At 46.2% G+C, this 22,155-nt stretch overlaps 1 protein-coding gene across 10 annotated transcripts in view; it reads right to left on the bottom strand.

Moving 5' to 3' along the window:
* The window catches only part of CARD14 (caspase recruitment domain family member 14), a 51,581-nt gene that overhangs the window by 26,155 nt on the left and 3,271 nt on the right, over nucleotides 1-22,155 (bottom strand). For 8 of the 10 annotated variants that reach the window (XR_007513948.1, XR_007513949.1, XM_049858970.1 and 5 more), the window contains exons 2-7: nucleotides 21,573-21,818; nucleotides 11,660-11,797; nucleotides 10,063-10,388; nucleotides 8,682-8,849; nucleotides 4,959-5,078; nucleotides 3,474-3,599 (exon numbers count right to left, since the gene is read on the bottom strand). Coding sequence is in view for 8 of the 10 variants with exons in the window: in XM_049858970.1 (XP_049714927.1) it covers nucleotides 3,474-3,599; nucleotides 4,959-5,078; nucleotides 8,682-8,849; nucleotides 10,063-10,388; nucleotides 11,660-11,797; nucleotides 21,573-21,783 (1,089 nt within the window). In the remaining 2 variants the exon portion in view is untranslated. Of the gene's footprint in view, nucleotides 1-3,473; nucleotides 3,600-4,958; nucleotides 5,079-8,681; nucleotides 8,850-10,062; nucleotides 10,389-11,439; nucleotides 11,458-11,659; nucleotides 11,798-21,572; nucleotides 21,819-22,155 lie in introns of those variants that run through there. The other 2 variants (XM_049858971.1, XM_049858978.1) reach the window with 2 other exon arrangements.

Raw genomic sequence — 22,155 nt, 5'->3', positions numbered from 1 at the left:
GATCCCTCCTGACAACATGCCCAAAGTATGTAAGCCACAGTCTCGCCATCCTTGCCTCTAAGAAGCATTCTGGCCGCACTGTTTCCAAAACAGATTGGTTCGTTCTATTGGCAGTCCATGGTGTATTCACTATTCTTCGCCAACACCACAATTCAAAGGCGTCAACTCTTCTTCGGTCTTCCTTATTCATTGTCCAGCTTTCACATGCATATGATGCGATTGAAAATACCATGGCTTGGGTCAGGCGCACCCTAGTCTTCAGGGTGACATCTTTGCTCAAAACTTTGAAGAGGTCCTTTACAGCAGATTTACCCAATGCAACATGTCTTCTGATTTCCTGACTGCTGCTTCCATGGCTGTTGATTGTGGATCCAAGAAAAATGAAGTCCTTGACAATTTCAATCGTTTCTCCGTTTACCATGATGTTGCTCGTTGGTCCAGTTGTAAGGATTTTTGTTTTCTTTGTTGAGGTGCAATCCATAGTGAAGGCTGTGGTCTTTGATCTTCATGAGTAAGTGCTTCAAGTCCTCTTCACTTTCAGCAAGCAAGGTGTGTCATCTGCATAACTCAGGTTGTTAATGAATCTTCCACCAATCCTGATGCCCCGTTCGTCTTCATATAGTCCAGATTCTCGTATTATTTGCTCAGCATACAGATTAAATAGGTATAGTGAAAGAATACAACCCTGACGCACACCTCTCCTGACTTCAAACAAATCAGTATCCCCCTGTTCTGTCCAAACAACTGCCTCTTGATCTATGTAAAGGTTCCTCATGAGCACAATTAAGTGTTCTGGAATTCCCATTCTTCGCAGTGTTATCCATAGTTTGTTACGATCCACACAGTCGAATGCCTTTGCATAGTCAATAAAACACAGGTAAACATCCTTCTGGTATTCTCTGCTTTCAGGCAGGATCCATCTGACATCAGCAATGATATCCCTGGTTCCACGTCCTCTTCTGAAACTGGCCTGAATTTCTGGCAGTTCCCTGTCGATATATTGCTGCAGCTGTTTTTGAATGATCTTCAGCAAAATTTTGCTTGCGTGTGATATTAACAACATTGTTCTATAATTTCCACATTCAGTTGGATTACCTTTCTTGGCAATAGGCATAAATATGGGTCTCTTCCAGTCGGTTGGCCAGGAAGCTGTCATCCATATTTCTTGGCACAGACGAGTGAGCACCTCCAGCGCTGCATCTGTTTGTTGAAACATCTCAATTGACATTCCATCAGTTCCTGGAGCCTTGTTTTTCACCAATGCCTTCAGAGCAGCTTGGACTTCTTCCTTCAGTACCACCGGTTCCTGATCATATTCCACCTCTTGAAATGGTTGAATATCGACTAATTCTTTTTGGTATAATGACTCTGTGTATTCCTTCCATCTTCTTTTGATGCTTCCTGCATCGTTTAATATTTTCCCCATGGAATCCTTCACTATTGCAACTTGAAGCTTGAATTTTTTCTTCAGTTCTTTTAGCTTGAGAAACGCCGAGCGTGTTCTTCCCTTTTGGTTTTCCATCTCCAGCTCTTTGCACATGTCATTATAATACTTTACTTTGTCCTCTCAAGAGGCCCTTTGAAATCTTCTGTTCAGTTCTTTTATTTCATCAATTCTTCCTTTTGCTTTAGCTGCTTGACGCTCAAGAGCAAGTTTCAGAGTCTCCTCTGACATCCATCTTTCCTGTCTTTTCAGTGACCTCTTGCTTTCTTCATGGATGATGTCCTTGATGTCATTCCACAACTCGTCTGGTCTTCAGTCACTAGTGTTCAGTGTGTCAAATCTGTTCTTCAGATCGTCTCTAAATTCAGGTGGGATATACTCAAGGTCCTATTTTGGCTCTCGTGGACTTGCTCTGATTTTCTTCAGTTTCAACTTGGACTTGTATAGGATCAATTGATGGTCTGTTCCACAGTCAGCCCCTGGCCTTGTTCTGTCTGATGATATTGAGCTTTTCCATCGTCTCTTTCCACAGATATAGTCAATTTGATTTCTGTGTGTTCCATCTGGCAAGGTCCATGTGTATAGTCGCTGTTTATGTTGGTGAAAGAAGGTATTTGCAATGAAGAAGTCATTGGTCTTGCAAAATTCTATCATTCGATCTCTGGCATCGTTTCTATCACCAAGGCCATATTTTCCAACTACTGACCCTTCTTTGTTTCCAGCTTTTGCATTCCCATCACCAGTAATTATCAATGCATCTTGATTGCATGTTCAATCAATTTCAGACTGCAGAAGCTGATAAAAATCTTCTATTTCTTCATCTTTGGCCCTAGTGGTTGGTGCGTAAATTTGAATAAGAGTCGTATTAACTGGTCTTCCTTGTAGGCGTATGGATATTATCCTATCACTGACAGCTTTGTACTTCAGCATAGATCTTGAAAAGTTCTTTTTGATGATGAATGCAACACCATTCCTCTTCGAGTTGTCATTCCCAGCATAGTAGACTATATGATTGTCCTATTCAAAACGGCCAGTACCAGTCCATTTAAGTTCACTAATGCCTAGGATATCGATGTTTATGTGTTCCATTTCATTTTTGATGATTTCCAATTTTCCTAGATTCATACTTCATACATTCCAGGTTCTGATTATTAATGGATGTTTGCAGCTGTTTCTTCTCATTTTGAGTCGTGCCACATCAGCAAATGAAGGTCCCGAAAGCTTTATTCCATCCACGTCATTAAGGTCGACTCTACTTTGAGGAGGCAGCTCTTCCCCAGTCATCTTTTGAGTGCCTTCCAACCTGGGGGGCTCATCTTCCAGCACTATATCAGACAGTGTTCCGCTGCTGTTCATAAGGTTTTCACTGGCTAATGCTTTTCAGAAGTAGACTGCCGGGTCCTTCTTCCTAGTCTGTCTTGGTCTGGAAGCTCAGCTGAAACCTGTCCTCCATGGGTGACCCTGCTGGTATCTGAATACTGGTGGCATAGCTTCCAGCATCACAGCAACACACAAGCCCCCACAGTATGACAAACTGACAGATACATGGGGGTCAGACATCATAGCCCCGAAATAAACACCGGGCACACAGACAGTAAGCACATGGGTAGATGATGGGGCTGGTGGCTTTCAAAAACCTCACATGGACAAAGGGGGTGGGGGAAAGAAAAAAGAAAAACAGCTGCCATCAAGTCACCCCAACTCATGACAACCCCATATGTGTCAGAGTAGAACTGCACTCTATAGGGTTTGCAATGGCCGATTTTTCAAAACTAGGTGGCCAGGTCTTTCTTCTGAGGCACCTCTAGGCACACTCAAACCTCCAACCTTTTGGTTAGCAGCCGAGTCTGTTAACCATTTGCACCAGCCAGGGGCTCCTAACCAAGGAAAGGCACCCCAAATCTGGGACTAGCTGCCACCAAGAACGGGGTGAGCCATGAGACTACCTTCTGGGCAGCAGCAGGGGCCCCCGAGCTGAGACTCATCAAGGGGGCCTCTGTGCTCCGAGCCCCTAGGCCTCTACGGGTACCTTGTCTCGCTCCTTCTGCAGTTCGACCACCTGGCCCTGCAGGGCGTTCACCTTCTCCTTGTAGATCTCACAGTCCACCTTGGTTTTCTGGAACTGGAGCAGCGTCTTCTCCTTCTCCTCCCAGTACTGGACAGAGGGGGACACAGGCCAGAGAAGGTCAGCAGCTCAGAGGGTCTGCACTGAGCCGGGTGGGGCCAGGCTGCAGGAAGAGCGAGGTGGCTCTGGGGGTGAAGCCCAGCCACTTCATCCTGGCCTCTTATGGGCCAGGTTTTGTGCTGGGTCTTGGACTTGCTGTGCTGATTCTGTTTGAAGCTAGTCATGAAAGTGTGTATTGTGTACTTTGCATGTGTGTTTGTGGTTTTCATTTAAGTCCTCAAATGCATAAATAATTGCCCTCTACCCTGTGTCCTCTCTTCCACCTTCTCCTTTCTCCCCATTCTTCTCTCACCCTTCTTTAATAATTTTTCAAAATTTAATGACATTTGTCATGTAGTACAACCACTACCACCATCCGTTTCCAGATGATCTGTGACCCCTAACAGCAGCTCCGTGCCCCTCAGCGACGACTCCCACCTCCCCTCCCCCTCCCCTTGGAACCACTAACCAACTTTGGTCTCTGTACATTGACTTATTCTAGATATTCCATATAAGTGTCTCGCCTTAGTTTTTGCTGTTGTTGCTATTGTAAAATATATATATATAATAATAGTATTTGCCAATTTAACTTTTTCGTGGGTACAATTTAGTGACATCAATTACCGCCATCATGTGCAGCTATCACCAACATCCGTAGCCAGAGTTTCCATCACCATCGTCAGAAACCCAGTGCTTCCTAATCAGTGGCTCCCCTCTCTTCCTTCCTTCTGTCCATGGTAACCACTAATAAACCTTGGTCTCTAAAGTGCCCATTCTAGATGTGTCATGGACCCTCTGGGTGGCACAAATGGTTAAGTGCTCGACTACTACCGAATGGTTGTCAGTTAGAACCACCTAGAGGTGCCTTGGAAGAAAGGCCTGGCAATCTGCTTCTGAAAGGTCACAGCCTGGAAAATCCTATGGAGCAGTTCTGGTCTCCACACAAGGGGTCACCATGAGTCAGAGTCGACTTGACAGGAACTAACAACAACAACAGATGTTTCATATAAGTGAGATCATACAATACTTGTCCTTTTGAGATCGGTTTACTCCTCTGGCCTTTTGTATCGACTAAATCCCTGACTTCTGGGGGCCCCAACACTGAATCACCCTGGGTTTCAATCACTCATTTGCCTGACCGACTAGTTTCTTACCACGCTACAAACTCCACCGTGACCTTGAGGACATGGACTGTGAGTTGGTGCTCACTAGAGCTTTGGTCAAGGAATGAACGAGTGAACCAACAAATCAGCAAAGCGAAGGTGGAGTCCATGTCTCCACAATGCAGCGCCTGCCCTGACACGGGGTACAGCCTGGGAGGGTGACAGAGAAAGGAGGACATGCTCTCACCTGCTTGCGTTGTCTCTCAGCAGCCACAGCCCGTGCCCTCAGTGAGTGGATTCGATCCACCAGCTCCTGCTTGCTCTCCAGGGCCTCGTCCAGGCTCTGCTCCAGGATGTCCTTCTCCACCTGGGGCAAAGACAAGTCAGCCCCGGGGTCAGCCAGGGACCTGGCCTTCAGAAGGCTGCTCCCCAGGGAGGAGGCCCCATCATCGAGTCCTGAGACTAAGGTTGAGCTTGTAGATGGATTTTGCCTTCTTACTGTTCATTTCCCCCACGTGTCTGTCAGTTTGTCGTATTGTGGAGGCTTGTGTTTTGCTGTGATGCTGGAAGCTATGCCACCAGTATTCAGATACCAGCAGGATCACCCATGGAGGACAGGTTTCAGCTGAGCTTCCAGACTAAAGCAGACTAGGAAGAAGGACCCGGCAGTCTACTTCTGAAAAGCATTAGCCAGTGAAAACCTTATGAACAGCAGTGGAACACTGTCTGATATAGTGCTGGAAGATGAGCCCCCCAGGTTGGAAGGCACTCAGAAGATGACTGGGGAAGAGCTGCCTCCTTAGAGTTGATCTTAATGAAGCTTTTGGGACCTTCATTTGCTGATGTGGCATGGCTCAAAATGAGGAGAAACAGCTGCAAACATCCATTAATAATCAGAACCTGGAATGTATGAAGTATGAATCTAGGAAAATTGGAAATCATCAAAAATGAAATAGAACCCATAAACATCAGTATCCTAGGCATTAGTGAGCTGAAATGGACAGGTATTGGCCATTTTGAATAGGACAATCATATAGTCTACTATGCCGGGAAGGGCAACTTGAAGAAGAATGGTGTTGCATTCCATTCATCGTCAAAAAGAACATTTCAAGATATATCCTGAAGTACAATGCTGTCAGTGATAGGATAATATCCATACACCTACAAGGAAGACCAGTTAATACGACTCTTATTCAAATTTATGCACCAACAACTAGGGCCAAAGATGAAAAAATAGAAGATTTTTATCAGCTTCTGCAGTCTGAAATTGATGGAACATGCAATCAGGATGCATCGATAATTACTAGAGATTGGAATGCAAAAGTTGGAAACGAAGAAGCATCGGTAGTTGGAAAATATAGCCTTGGTGACAGAAACAATGCATGACAGAATTCTGCAAGATCAACGACTTCTTCATTGCAAATACCTTTTTTTCACCCACATAAACAGCGACTATACACATGGGCCTTGCCAGATAGAACATACAGGAATCAAATCAACTACATCTGTGGACAGAGATGATGGAAAAGCTCAATATCATCAGTCAGAACATGGCCAGGGGCCAACTGTGGAACAGACCATCAATTGCTCATATGCAAGTCCAAGTTGAAACTGAAGAAAATCAGAGCAAGTCCACGAGAGCCAAAGTACGACCTTGAGTATATCCCACCTGAATTTAGAGACATCTCAAGAATGTATTTGACGCATTGAACACTAATGACCGAAGACCAGACGAGTTGTGGAATGACATCTAGGGCGTCATACATGAAGAAAGCAAGAGGTCACTGAAAAGACAGAAAAGAAAGAAAGAAAAGACTAAGATGGATGTCCGAGAAGACTCTGAAACTTGCCCTTAAACGTCAAGCAGCTAAAGCAAAAGGAAGAAATGATGAAGTAAAAGAATAGAATAGAAGATTTCAAAGGGTGGCTTGAGAAGACAAAGTAAAGTATTATAATGACATGTGCAAAGAGCTGGAGATGGAAAACCAAAAGGGAAGAGCACGCTCGGTGTTTCTCAGGCCAAAAAAAAACTGAAGAAAAAATTCAAGCTTCAAGTTGCAATAGTGAAGGATTCCATGGGGAAAATATTAAACGACGAGGAAGCAACAAAAGATGGTGGAAGGAAAACACAGAGTCACTATACCAAAAAGAATTAGTTGACGTTCAACTATTTCAAGAGGTAGCATATGAACAGGAACTGACTGTGCTGAGGGAGGAAGTCCAAGCTGCACTGAAGGCATTAGAGAAGAACAAGTCTCCAGGAACTGATGGAATACCAACTGAGATGTTTCAACAAACGGATGCAGCGCTGGAGGTGCGCACTTGTCTATGCCAAGAAATCTGGAAGACAGCTACCTGGCCAACCGACTGGAAGAGACCCATATTTATGCCTATTCCTGAGAAAGGTGATCAACTGAATGTGGAAATTATTGAACAATATCATTAAGATCACACACAAGCAAAATTTTGCTGAAGATCATTCAAAAGCAGCTGCAACAGTATAGATAGGGAACTGCCAGAAATTCAAGCCAGATTCAGAAGAGGATGTGGAACGAGGGATATCACTGTTGATGTCAGATGGATCCTGGCTGAAAGCAGAGAATACCAGGTGTTTACCTGTGTTTTATTGACTATGCAAATGCATTCGACTGTGTGGATCATAACAAATTACAGATAACATTGTGAAGAATGGGAATTCTAGAATACTTAATTGTGCTCATGAGGAACCTGTACATAGACCAAGAGGTAGCTGTTTGGATAGAACAAGGGGATACTGAGTGGTTTAAAGTCAGGAAAGGTGTGCATCAGGGTTGTATCCTTTCACCATACCTATTTAATCTGCATGCTGAGAATAATCCGAGAAGGTGGACTATATGAAGAAGAACATGGCATCAGGATTAGAGGGAGACTCATGAACAACCTGTGTTATGCAGATGACACAACCTTGCTTGCTGAAAGTGAAGAGGACTTGAAGCATTTGCTGATGAAGATCAAAGACCACAGCCTTCAGTATGGATTACACCTCAACATAAAGAAAACAAAAATCCTCACTACTGGACCAATAAGCTACATCATGATAAACAGAGGAAAGATTCAAGTTTTCAAGGATTTCATTTTACTTGGATCCACAATCAACAGCCATGAAAGCAGCACTCGAGAAATCAAAAGACGCATTCTATTGGGTAAATCTGCTGCAAAGGACCTCTTCAAAGTGTTGAAAAGCAAAGAGACCACCTTGAAGACTAAGGTGTGCCTGACCCAAGCCATGGTGTTTTCAATCATATTACATGCATGTGAAAGCTGGACAACGAATAAGGAAGAGGCAAGAAGAATTGAAGCCTTTGAATTGTGGTGTTGGTGAAGAATATTGAATGTACCATGGACTGCCAAAAGAACAAACAAATCTGTCTTGGAAGAAGTACAACCAGAATGCTCCTTAGAAGACTGTGTCTTATCTACTTTGGACATGTTGTCAGGAGGGATCAGTCCCTGGAGAAGGACATCATGCTTGGTAAAGTACAGGGTCAGCGGAAAAGAGGAAGACCCTCAACTAGGTGGACTGACACAGTGGCTGCAACAACGGGCTCCAGCATAACAGTGATTGTAGGGATGGCGCAGGATTGGGCAGTATTTCATTCTGTGGTACGTAGGGTCCCTATGAGTCGCAACTGACTCAATGGTACGTAACAACTGCTCATTAGGCAGGAGTGGAGTCCCTGGGTGGTGCAAAGGGTTAAGTGTTCCACTAACCAAACCTTTAACGGTTCAAGTCCACCAAGAGGCACCTGCTTCTGAAAAATCAGCCACGGAAAACTGTATGGAGCACTGTTCTACTCCGCACACATGGTGTCACCAAGAGTTGGCACCGACTCCACGGCTACTGGTTTGGTGTTTTTGGTTTGGGCACTGTAGGCTGATGCAGGAAAGTGCCCAGTGAGCTTCCAGGGAAGGAACTGCCCCCAGAACCTACCATACTGAATGTCAGTGACCTGAGTTTCTCGTTCTCCTCTTTTAGGCGGCTCAGCTCCTCGTCTTCTGACTCCAGGCTGCTGGCCATCTTCAGGGACTGCTCTCGAAACTCCCGCTCACAGGAAGAGGCCATCTGGGCTCGTTGCAGCTCCTGCTTCATCAGGTACAGCTGGCCGAGGGGAGGGTGGGGGGAGAGGAAGATGATGTAAGGGTCATTTCTCCCTCACCCCTCCTCCCAAGTGCGGCTGCTCTAGACCCAGGAGGAGCCCAAACTCCACTAGAGGGTTTTATGGAATAAAGAGCTGCAGCTCCTCATGGGAGTAGGAAGACATGTTAGCCTTCCTTGTTAGATGGAGCGTGGTGGCTCCATTACCAGGCTGGGGTCCCAGGACTAGGACAAGGAGCCCTGGGGGTCAGCCTCCACCATTTCTATTGTTAAAGTGATTCGCCTCAGCAGTGGGAGTGAAGGCCCTGGAGCGTTTCCCCGGGCATCCTGGCTTCTCTGTCTCCATATTCTGCTAACTGCAGCAGATACAGGGCATTTGGATTCAGGAAAATCAGTAAGTAAACAGAAAGAGGGAAGTCAAGTTCGATTGGGCAGGAGTGCTGGGGGACGAAGGACACGTTCGCAGACCGTGCGATGACTCCCAGTCCCCTTGCAAACTCGCCACCTCCCGCCCAGTGTGCTGTCTGTTTAGGGTGGTGGTCTGGGAAACCGCCTCACTGCTGCCCCTCTTCATGCTGGACAAGGTCGCAAGAGCCTCAGACCTCAAGCCACCAGGCTTGACCTCTCCTGTGCTGGGGTGGTGCCCCTGGGGAGAAGGGTCTTTCCCTGGGAGGCAAGCCCATGGAGTCTGGATGCCAGGGCAGGGTGTCGCACCACCCCTGGGCTTGCAGGGCGAGGAAGGGGGGGTCCAGGCAGATGGAACAGCGAGTGCAAAGGCACAAGCTGAAGGGTACTCAGGGGTCAGGGACCAAAGGAGACCACCAGCCAAGCAGCCGGCACCCTCATGCTGCAGACCCCGTGGTGTCTACCTTCTCCTACAAGCACCCTGACACCCACCTCCCCAGCAGGCCCCCCAATGCCCACCTCCTCCAGCAGGTCCTATACCTCCTCCTGCAGGCCCCCCACCTCCTCTACAGGCCCACTGATGCCCACCTCCTCCTGCAGATCCCCCGATGCTCACCACCCCTGCAGACCCCCCAATGCCCACCTACTCCAGGAGGTCCCCCACCTCCTCCTGCAGGCCCCCTACCTCCCCTACAGGCCCCCAGTGCCCATCTCCCCTGCAGGCCCCCCCACGTCTACCTCCTCCTGCAGACCCCCCCAACACCCACTTCCTCTGCAGGCCCCCACCTCCCCTGCAGCCCCCGAGGCCCACCTCCTCCTGCAGGCCACGGCAGCGCGTGGTGGCCAGCTCCTTCTCCTGCAGCGCGTTGCTGTAGTGCAGGGAGAGGCTGAGCAGCTCGTCCTTCAGCTTCAGCACCTCCTGGAAGCGGGCACTGACCTCACGCTCCATGCGGCTGTGATCAGCCTCCAGCACTTGCAGGCTCTCCACGCGGGCCTCAGCCAGGCCCAGGCTCTCCCGCAGCCGCTGGTACTGCTGTTGCAGGGCCGCCTTCTGCCGCTGCTCCTGGCTCAGCTCCTCCTGCAGGCTGCCAATGGCCCCGGCCAGGCACTCGGTCAGCTTGGATGTCTCGATGAGCCCTGCGGACGGTGTGGCACGGGTGGGCCCAGGCCATGAACACCCTATTCCTCCAGGACCTTCAAGATCCTCTGCCTGATTCCAGCAGAACCCCCCACCCTAATCTGCCCATCTCATTAAGAGTTCCCAGGCCTTGACCAGACCTGGCATTGTAGCTAAAGAAACAGTGCCACCAGCAGCTTAAGTAGGAGGAGTGCCCGCCCACTCCTTGCAGCACCAGTCACCCCGGGTGGCCTCCCCGAGCTCCTGCTTATCCAGCCCAGCTCCCACTGGCCAACACACGTTAACGCCACCCTAAGAAGCCCGTAATAAAGAGTACAAATCCGCAGAATACAACTCTGTGCAAACCAAAACAAACCAACCGATTCTGACTTACGACAACTCTGTATGTTAAGAGTAAACTGCTCCACAGGCTTTTCTTGCCTGTAATCTTACGGAAGCAGATTGCCAGGCCTTTCTTCTGCAGCACTGCTGGGTGGATTCAAACCGCCAACCTTTCGGTTAGTAGCTGAGTGCAAACCGTTTATACCACCCAGGGACCTCTATGTACCCCCACCTAATGTGCAGCCTGGGTAGGCTATATAACTCCTTAGACGCTGTTTCAAAACCAGGAAAACAAAATGTGTTTTAGTCGTTATTTTGAATTCCATCAGTCCTGCTCCTCTGAAGACCTAAATCTCAGTGGCTCCTCCGGGGAAATCTAAAATCAATAGATTAACCAGAATGGCCTTATCTCCCACCAAGCAGGAGCGGGCTTTTACTCAGGTGGTGGGCAAACGCACAGAAGGCTCTTTGTGAGGCGCAGGCTTTGCCTCAGTTCCCCTTGCCCCTGGAAGGAGTCTATGCCATCCTCCATAGGCCGCTCCCAGTGCCCTGGCTGGGGCGCGGGGACTGGCGGCCCCCTCGCTCCAGCAAATGGCTGGCAAAGGAAAGGTAAGTTCCACAGGCTTTTCTAGGGACCAGATACGCTTCCCCTGGGCCTGCGCCTCTCAAATGCAGGATCCCGCCCCACACAAGGGTCTCTTCACGGTGCGGGGGTAGTTAGGTACAGACCTTTGCTTTGGAAACGGGCTGCTTCTCCTCCTCACCCTGAAATGATTAGTGGGGTAGGGCTGTTGCAGGTTCAGAATCTTTCCCAAGAGGAAGCAGGGTCCACGTTTGGACCAGGGCAGGCAAGGAAGGACCACCCAAGGGTGCTGGGAACCAGAGACTCTTAGAAGCCCATGCCTGGAGGTCCTGCCCACCGCCACCCCCATCATAGGCCAGCTCTCACCACTGAAGTTGCTGAAGTCCACAGCGGGCTGCAGCCCGGTGAGCAGGGTATAGACATCAGGGTTATGGAACTTGAGGCTCTCCAGGAAGGCGATGGCCCCATTCTTCCCACGAGTCTTCAGTAGGTCTAGCAGGTGCCCTGGAGAGAGAAGACCACTCCTTCAGCTAACAGCACGCTGGGCTGGCTTCCCCACGAGGGGACTGGAGTGGGGGGCCCTGGCATGTTTAGGGATGGGGGTGGCGAGAGCTGTTTTCTAGGATCTCTGTGGGGAGAAAATGGCAGCAGAGATTGGACTGATGTGCCCACAAGCCTGGGGTTGCCAGAAGCTCAAAGAGACAAGGAAGGATCCTCTCCTGGAGCCTTCAGGGCCAGCACAGCCCTGCCCACACCTGGATTTTGGCCATCTGGCCTCCAGGACCATGAGACGACAAATTTCTGTTGTTTCAAGTGACCCAGCCCTAGGATGCTACTACGGCATCAACTTAATCATTTTGTTGGCAAAATAATTGGAAATCTATGTGTCTACATTTGAGGGAAGAAATATTTTGGAATTCTTTTTTTTTTAATTGAACTTTAGATGAAGGTTTACAGAACAAACTAGTTTCTCATCGAACAGCTCGTACACACATTGTTGTATGACATTGGTTAACAACCCCACGACATGTGAACACTCTCCCTTACCAAACCTGGGTTTCCTATTACCAGCTTTCCTATCCCCTCCTGCCTTCCAGTCCCCGCCCCAGGGCTGGCGTGCCCCTTCAGTCCTGTTTTGTTCCATGGGCCTGTTCAATCTTTGGCTGAAGAGTGAACCTCAGGAATGACCTCATTACGAGCTGAAAGGGTGTCCGGTGTCCATACTCTCAGGGTTTCTCCAGTCTCTGTCAGGCCAGCAAGTCTGGTCTTTCTTTTTGGGTTAGAATTTCATTCTACATTTTTCTCCAGCTCTGTCCAGGACCTTCTATTGTGAGCCCTGTCAGAGCAGTCAGTGGTGGTAGCCGGGCCCCATCTTGTTGTACCGGACTCAGTCTGGTGGAGGCCGTGGTAGATGTGGTCCATTAGTCCTTTGGACTAATCTTTCCCTTGTGTCTTTAGTTTTCTTCATTCTTCCTTCCTCCCAAAGGGGTGAGATTGGTAAAGTATCCTAGATGGCCGCTCACAGGCTTTTAAGACCCCAGATGCTACTCATCAAAGTAGAATGTAGAATATTTTCTTTATAAGCTATGTTATGCCAATTGAGCTAGATGTTCCCTGAGACCATGGTCCCCACAGCCCTCGACCCAGCCACTCGGTCCCTTGGGGAGTTTGGGTGTGTCTATGGAACTACCATGGCCCTGCCCTGTACAGGCTGTGCTGGCTTCCCCAGTATTGTGTACTATCTTACCCTTCGCCAAAGTTACCACTTATCTATTAAGTGTTTTTCCATTCTCACCCCTCCCCACCCTTGTAACCATCAAAGGTTTTTTCTTTTTGTATGTAAACCTTTTCATGAGTTTTTTTCAGTAGTGGTCTCAAACAATATTTGTCCTTTGGTGATTGATTTATTTCACTCAGGATAATGTCCTCCAGATGCACCCACATTATGAGATGCTTCACAGATTCATCGTTGTTCTTTATCGTTGCATAATACTCCATTGTGTGTATGTACCACACTTTATCCATTCATCTGTTGATGGGCATCTACGTTGTTTCCATCTTTTGCTATTGTGAACAATGCTGCAATGAACAGGTGTGTGCATATGTCTATTTGTGTGATGACTCCTTTTTCTCTATGATATATTCCTAGGAGTGGGATTGCTCAAACGGTATTTCTATTTCTAGCTTTCTAAGGAAGCCCCAGATCATTTTCCAAAATGGTTGTATCATTTTGCATTCCCACCAACAGTGCATAAGAGTTCCGATCTCCCCACAGCCTCTCCAATATTTGTTATTTTCTGTTTATTGATTCATGGCAATGGTATCTCATTGTGGTTTTGATTTGCATTTCTCTGATGGCTAGAGATCGTGAGCATTTCCTCATGTCTGTTGGCCACTTGAATGTCTTCTTTGGTGAAGTGTCTGTTATATCCTTTGCCCATTTTTTAACTGGATTATATTTTTGCTGTAGAGGTATTGGATTTTCTTGTAGATGTTAAGAGATTAGACCTCTGTCTGATTTTAATAGCCAAATTTTTTTTCGCAATCTGTAGGTTCTCTTTTTACTCTTTTGGTGAAGTCTTTTGATAAGCATAGGTGTTTAATTTTTAGAAGATCCCAGTTATCTAGCTTATCCTCTAGAGCTTGTGTGTTGTTGGTTGTGATTTGTATCCTGTTAATGCCAGAAACCCTGGTGGCGTAGTGGTTAAGAGCTATGGCTGCTAACCAAGAGGCTGCTGACCAAGAGGTTGGCAATTCAAATCCACCAGGTGCTCCCTGGAAACCCTACAGGGCAGTCCTACTCTGTCCTATAGTGTCACTATGAGTTGGAATTGACTTGACAGTAACAGGTTTTTGAATGCCGTGTATTAGGGCCTCTAGCATTGATCCCACTTTTTCTTCTATGAACTTCATAGTTTTTGGCTTTATATTTAGGTTTTTGATCCATTTTGTATATGGTGTGAGGTATAGGTTCTGTTTCATTTTTTTTGCAGATGGACATCCAGTTTTGGCAGCACAATTTGTTAAAAAGACTGTCTTTTCCCCAGTTGATGGACTTTGGGCCCTTGTCAAAGATCAGGTGACCATAGGTGAATGGATTTACATCTGGGTTCTCAACTCTGTTCCATTGGTCAGTGTATCTGTCGTTGTACCAGTACCAGGCTGTTATGACTACCGTAGCCATATAGTAGGTTCTGAGGTCAGGTAGTGCGAGTTTTCCTACTTTATTCTTCTTCTTCAGTAGTACTTTACTTATCCAGGGCCTCTTCCTTTTCCATATAAAGTTAATGGTAAGTTTTTCCATCTCTTTAAAGAATGTTGTTGGTATCTGGATTGGTATTGTATTTGTAAACTGCTTAGGGTAGAATTGTCATCTTTTCAAAGTTGAGTCTACCTATCCGCGAGCATGGTATGTTTTTCCATTTATGTAGATCTCTTTTGGCTTCTTGGCAGTAGTGTTTTGTAGTTTTATTTGTGTAGGTCTTTTACATCCCTGGTTAGATTTATTCCCAAGTATTTTATTTTTTTAGCGGCAATTATAAATGGCATTGTTTTCCTTTTCATCGTTCTTGTTATTGGTGTACAGGAATCCAAGTGATTTTTGTATGTTGATATTGTATCCTGCAACTCTGCTGAATCTTTCTATTAATTCCACCAGTCTTCTGGTGGAGTCTTTTGGATTTTCTAAGTATAGTATCGTATCACCCACAAATAGGGAAAGTTTTTCTTCATTACCAATTTGGATGCCCTTTATTTCTGTTTCTTGCCTTATTGCTCTAGCTAAGACTTCCAACACAATGTTAAGTAGGAGTGGTGATAAAGGGCATCCTTGTCTTGTTCCTGTTCTCAAGGGAAATGTTTTCAGCCTCTCTCCACTGAGAATGATGTTGGCCGTTGGTTTTGCATAGATGCCCTTTATTATGTTGAGAAATTTCCCGTTATACCTATTTTATTGAGAGTTTATTTTTATCAGGAATGGGTGTTGGACTTTGTCGAATGCCTTTTCGGTGTCGATTGTTGATCATGTGATTCTTTCCTTTTATTTAGGTGGTAAGTTACATTGATTTTCTAATGCTGAACCATCCTTGCATATCTGGTATGAATCCTACTTGGTCATGGTGTGTTATTTTTTTAATATGATGCTGAATTCTATTGGCTGGAATTTTGTTGAGAATTTTTGAATCCGTATTCAAAAGACATATTGGTCTGTAATTTTCTTTTTTTGTGGTATCTTTGCATGGTTTTGGTATCAGGGTTATGCTGGCTTCATAGAATGAATTCAGAAGTATTGCTTCCTTTTCTATGATCTGAAATAGTTTGAGTAGTAAGCTCTTCTCTGAATGTTTGGTAGAATTCTCCAGTGAAGCCATCTGGGCCAGCGCTTTTTTTGGTTGGGTTTTCTTAAATTACCTTTTCAGTCTTTTCTTTTGTTATGGGTCTGTTCAGATTTTCAACGTCGTTTTTGTGTTATTTTGGGTAGGTAGCGTGTCTCTAGAAATTTGTCCATTTCCTCTAGGTTTTCAAGTTTGTTGGAGTATAGTTTTTCATAATTCTGTTATGATCCATCTTATTTCAGTTGGGTCTGTTGTAATGTCCCTCATTTCATTTCTTATTTGGGTTGTGTTCTCTCCTGTTTTTCTTTTGTCAATTTGGCCAGTGGTTTGTCAATTTTGTTGATCCTTTTGAAGAACCAACTTTTGGTTTTGTTGATCCTTTCTATTGTTTTTCTATTCTCTATTTCATTTACTTCTGCTCTGATCTTTATTATTTCCTTTCTTCTAGTGGCTGTGGGCTGCTTTTGCTGTTCTCTATTTGTTCAAGTTGTGTAACTAATGTTTTGATTTTGTCCCTTTCTTCTTTTTTGATGTGTGCATCTAGTACTATAAATTGACCTCTGAGGACTGCCTTTGCTGGGTCCCCAAGGTTTTGTATGATGTGTTTTCATTCTCGTTTGATTCTAGGAACTTTTTGATTCCATCTTCGATTTCTCCATTACACAGTGGTTTTTAAGCAGGGTGTTATTCACTTTCCATGCAATCGATTTTTTTCCCTTGCTCTTCCTGTTTTTAATTTCTACTTTGATGTCATTGTGATCAGAGAAGATACTTTGTATTATCTCGATGTTTTGGATTTTGTTGAGGGTTGCTCTGTGGCCTAAGATGTGATCTATTCTGGAGACTGTTCCATGTGCATTGGAAAAAAATGTGTACCTCGCAGCTGTTGGGTGGAGTGTTCTATATATGTCTATGAGGTCAAGTTCGCTGATTGTGCTCTTTAGCTCTTCTGTATTTTTGTTGAGTTTCTCTCTAGATGTTCTGTCCTTTACTGAGAGTGGTGTGTTGAAGTCTCCTACTATTATTGTGGAACTGTCAATTTCTGTTTTCAATGCTGTTAGAAATTGTTTTATGTATTTTGGAGCCCTATCATTGGGTGCATAGATGTTTATTATGGTTTAGTCTTCATGACAGATTGTCCCTTTAATCATTCTTTGTCTTTTATGGTGGATTTTGTTTTAAAGTCTATCTTATATGAGATTAGTATTGCCACTCCTGCTCTTTTTTGGTAGTTATTTGCTTGATATATTTTTTCCATCTTTTGATTTTTAATAAATTTACATCTTTGTTTCTAAGGTGTGTCTCTTGTAGGTGGCATATTGATGGATCCTGTTTTTTTAATCTGTTCTGTCACTCTGTGTCTCTTTATGGGTGCACTTAGGCCATTTACATTCAGAGTAATTATTGATAGGTGTGAGTTTATTGTTGTCATTTTGTAGTGCTTTTTTTGTGGTGCTAACATTTTCTTTGTTCCTCTCACTTTCCTGTGCTGAGTTCCTTTTGTTTGAGTTTCTTTTTCATTTCTTTTGTTTTTGTAGATTTTGTTTTTATTGAGACTTTATGTTCTTCTTTTTTTGATGAGTAGGTTTTTTAAGTTTCTTTGTGGTTACCTTGAAATTTACCCTTATCTTCCTAGGTTTGAACCAGTTTACTATTACTTGGTATTGCCTTACCTTCCTCTCCATTAGAAAGTTCTATACCTATACGATTTATTCCCTCTTTTATTGTTCTGACATTGTTGTCATATACAGATTAACCTCTCTGGTTCCCTGTTGCAATTGTTTTGGTTTGAGATAGTCCTTGAGAGTTCCTTTTCTAGGTTGGTATATGGCTAGTACAATCTTGCCTCCTAAATTTAGGCTGTGGTCTGATGTTGTTTGTTCTCAGACCCAAGGACTCCCTTTAATAATTCTTGTAAGTTTGGTTTGGTTTTTACATATTCCCTTAATTTCTGTTTATCTGGAAATGTCCTAATTTCACCATCATATTTGAATGACAGTTTTGCAGGATATATTATTCTCGTTTGGCAATTTTTTTCTCTCAAGGTTTTATACATGTCATTCCATTGCCTTCTTGCCTGCATGGTTTCTGCCAAATAATCAGAGTTTAGTCTTAATGTTTCTCCTCTGTATGTGACTTTTTGCTTTTCTCAAGCTGCTGTCAGGATTTTTTCTTGGTCTTTGGTTTTAGAGAGTGTGATTATGATATGCCTTGGTGTTTTTCTTTTGGGGTCTATCCTACATGGTGTTCGTTGAGCTTCTTGGATGGTTAGCTTTTCATCATTCATGATATTAGGGAAGTTTTCTGTCAGCAATTCTTCAATGATCTTCTCTGTGTTTTCCATTTTCTCTCCCTGTTCTGGAAGTCTGATCACCAGCAAATTCTGCTTTTGATCGTATCCCACATAATTCTCAGGGTTTCTTCATTTTTCTTTGTTCTTTATTCTGATTTTTCCTCAGAGTTGAATCCAAGTGTTTGTCTTCAATTTTGCTGATTCTGTCTCCCACTGTTTCAAACCTGCTCCTCAGTCCTTCTATGACACTGTCCATTTCTGAATTTTTGTTTTTTATCTTTTGGATTTCCAATTGTTGTTTTTGTATGATTTCTAGTTGTGAGCTTATTTTTGCATTTTGTTCCTGTATTACTTTCCTGAATTCCATTTTTTTTTTTTTTTTGGTCTGTATTCTCCATGAATTTATCTGCCTTTCCCATAAGTTTGTCCATTTTTTCCTCACTTTTGTCTGCTTTTTGCTTCAACTCTTGCATTGCTCTGAATATTATAGATTTGAATTCCCTGTCAGGTAGTCCTAGTGCCTCTTCTTCTACTGGAAAGTCATCTGATGTTTTATTTTGGATGCCTACTAGAACCATCCTGTCCTGTTTTTTTCATACGTTTTGATATTGTCTGCTGTCTTTGGGACATTCAGTAGTTATTTTCTTCATTTCTTGATTGCAGATTTGTTTGTTTCGTCCTGCTTTTTTGTTTTATTTGGTTATATGTGAGCAGGCAGGTTGTGTGTTCTTTGTTGTTTCCTCATCTGTAGTCACAATACTTTTCACCTCCTTGTCCAATGGGCAGGGCCAGTCAATCAGCTATGGTGCAGCAGGCAGGTCCAACTGAAGAGGAGGAGCTAGGATGGGTTGTTTGTGGCAGGTTTTAGGGCCGACAGCGTGGGCCAGGAATCAGTGCTGGGCAGGTTCCAGTAGGCCATGCCTGTGCCGCTTGGGGGTGTGATGTTCAGTGCATGGTGTGGGTAGGCAGGAAAGAGGAGGGAGGTTGTGATGTGTGCAGCTAATGGGGTATAGAAAAGAGGAGGCAGAAACAGGAGCTAAAAATAAACAAGCAAAGAAAGAAAAAAGTGCTGAGAGCTTGCCATTGGAGTGGAGAGAAAAGAAACCAAGAAATGGAAAAAAAGGCAACAGAAAAAGGGAAATAGAAAGAAAAAATAGATAGAAATTTAGAAAGGAAAGAAAAGCCCCCAGGAGTCCCAGAGTCCCACTAGTAGGGCGTCTAAGACCAGGGAAGTGGCTCCCAGGCTGCACAGTATAGCCTCGCTAGATGGGGTATAGATGTCACACAGCACCAGGTGTTCAGGAGACAGGAAAAGAAGATAAGTGTAGAGAGATGAGAACTGGGAAATGAAGAAAGACAGAAAGGGAAAAAGAGAGACAAAGAAAAAAAAGAAAGAAATGCCCCAGGGATCCCACCTACGCAGCTGTGCAGATTGGGGCAGGGGGTGGGGGGGCTGGCTCCTAAGCTGTGCAGTGCAGCCCGGATAGAAGGGGCTCCCAAGCTGTGAAAAGACAAGCAAAACAAGGCAAAAAAAAAAAAAAAAAAAAGCCCCAGGGATCCCACCAGTGTGGTGTTGCCAGCCGGGGGTGTGGTTCCCCAGTTGAGTGTGGCTTCACAGCCTTTCAAAAAGCAAAGATGGTACACGGAGCCTGGTGTTCCAGAGAAACACCTCCCCCGAGGTGGTAGGAGGCACAGAAGAAACCAAGAGAGACAGAACCAACACCAGCTCAGGAGCGCGGCCAGTGTGAGCAGGCCGAATCCAAGCAGCCTGAGGCCAAAGCAGTTGCCTCCTGGCCAAGAGACCTCGGGGAAGGTGAGGAGGCCGAAGGGGGAGCAAGAAGGCGGAGGCTAGGAAAGCATATATCGCTCATTACCGGGTGCTCTGTGTCCTGTTGAGAACTGCGTGAAGCTGCTTTCCTTGACTGTCCCCTGAACTCTAACGTGGGTGGGGCGAATCCAAGCAGGACGCTGCACTTCCCGGCCTGCTGAGCCACTGCAGCCAGACAGCAAGATGAGAGGTAGAGCAGCGGGGAGAGAATGGGGTGGGAAAGTGTGTATTGCTGGTTACCGGGTGCTCTGTCTCTGCTGGGAGTCCCCCGAAGCTGCTTTTCCCTGCTCCCTATCCGCCGATCCCCAACGGGAGTCCAAGATGGCGGATCCATGCTGCGTTAGCGATGGGGCCCTCCGCACGTCTCTCTCCTCGTTCTCTGTCCCCTGTCAGTTTCTTATTCCATTCGGTGCTTGGCTGCGTTCTTTATCTCTTCATTTGACACTTCAGGTCCCAGGAATAACGTTTGTCTCTGTTTTACTTAGTTTTTTGGGTCTTGCTGTAGAGGGACGGTGTGGTGCTTCTGTCTATGGCGCCATGTTGGCCGGAAGTCCTGGAATTCCTTACATGAAGTTTTTGCAAAATATTTCCTCAGAGATATTTGCCAGAGACTGTAGTAGAAATACTGTATGATGCCGATGGACCCAACCAGGGAGGGTTCCCTGTTTGGGAAGAAGGGTTTTTCTTTTACGTTAATGAGGTCATACCAGAGTAGGAAGGAGCCATGGTGATGCAATGGTTAAGTACTCAGCTGCCAGCAGAGAGGTCGGTGGTTCAAACCCACCGGCCGCTCCACAGGAGAAAGACATAGCAGTCTGCTTCTGTAAAGGTTACGGCCTTGGAAATGCTATGGGGCAGTTCTACTCTGTCCTATAGGGTCACTAGGAGTCAGAATCGACTCAACAGCAGTGGGCTTACCAGAGCAGTAGTTGTTGTTGTCAGGTGTGAGCGGTTCCGACTCATGTCCTAAACCTAATCCTTTCTGAGTGATCTCATAAGAGGGAAAAGAGAGAGTCACAAACACCGGGGGCAGGGGTAGGGGGAGGACGGAAGCAGATGAAGATACATTTACAGGCAGCTAAGGAACGCCTGGAACTGCAGAAACTGAAAGAGACCCAGATCTCCCCCAGAGCCCACAGAGAGAGAGCTCGGCAGTGTGAACACCCTGAATTCTGACCCCCAGCCTCAAAACTGTGAGACCGTATATTCCTGTTCTTTAAAGCCATCCCTTCTGGCATTTTTGTTACAGCAGCCCTAGGTAACTAGGATGGGGTGATAGCTAAAGTTGTGGGGCTTCTTTACGGGGTGATGAAAATGCTCTAAAATAGACGCTAGTGATGGTGGTACAGATATATGAATATACTAAAACCACTGAATTGTGCACCTCACATGGGAGAACTGTACAGTGTGTTAATTATATCTCCATAGAGCAGTTAGAAAGAAAAGAAGGAAGGGGGAAGGAGGGAGGGAGGAAGGAGGGGAGAGGGAGGAAGGAAGGAAGGGAGATAGGGAGGGAGAGATGAAGGAAGGAAGAAGAAAGAGCAGGTCTAGCTGGCTACGTGGTGATGGAGGCTGAGGTCAGCAGGGGCCAAGTCAGGGGGCCGGGGTCAGGAGGCCTGGTCCGGGGGCTGGGTCAGGGAGCCAGATGAGGGGGCTGGGTCAAGGGGCTGGGTCTGGGGGCCAGATCAGGGGGCCGGGTCTGGGGCTGGGATCTGGGGGTCAGGTCTGGGGGCAGGATATGGGGGTCGGGTTTGGGGGCTGGGTCAGGGGGCCGGGTCAGGACGCCAGGTCTGGGGGCCGGGTGGGGGTGGCGCGGCACCTCACCAGCTCGCATGGCGGTGTTGGTGAGCCGGGGGCTGTGCAGCACCTCCTCCTCATCCAGCTGGCCCAGCACCCTGGCCTGGCGCAGGTAGGGGGTGAGGCGGCTGGGGCACACACTGCACAGGATCCGGCAGCGGTGACTGTCCAGCATCTCCCACAGATGCTCCTCATCCAGTGCCATCAGCGCCGACTCCGTGCGACACAGCTCGGCCATGGCCGGCACTGGGAGACCTGGAGAGGGGCAGGGGGCTGGAACCAGAAAGCGGCTTCAGGGCTTGCCCAGGCCATGGCCGGAGAAGGGGTGATCCATTTGCAGAGTAGAACGCACATTTGCACAATGATCGCAGCCTCCTGCCTACCCGGCTCCTGTGGCTGATGGGGAGTAAGGCCCATCGCTGTGATTGATGTCAGATCAGTTTCCCTATGTGGGCAGACTGGGCCTTGGAGTCTCAGGAAGCTGATCCTGGCCCCGGGGTAATGTGCCGAACAAACAAGGGTGACATTAAAAGCGAGACCAATTCCCTCCTTGGTCTAGAATATGGATCTCAACGGGGGCAACAGGGCCCCCAACGGGGCGAAAATTCTT

The sequence above is a fragment of the Elephas maximus genome, chromosome 19 (assembly GCF_024166365.1).
Source record: "Elephas maximus indicus isolate mEleMax1 chromosome 19, mEleMax1 primary haplotype, whole genome shotgun sequence".
Taxonomy (NCBI): domain Eukaryota; kingdom Metazoa; phylum Chordata; class Mammalia; order Proboscidea; family Elephantidae; genus Elephas; species Elephas maximus.
This window is presented reverse-complemented; position numbering and strand designations above follow the sequence as displayed.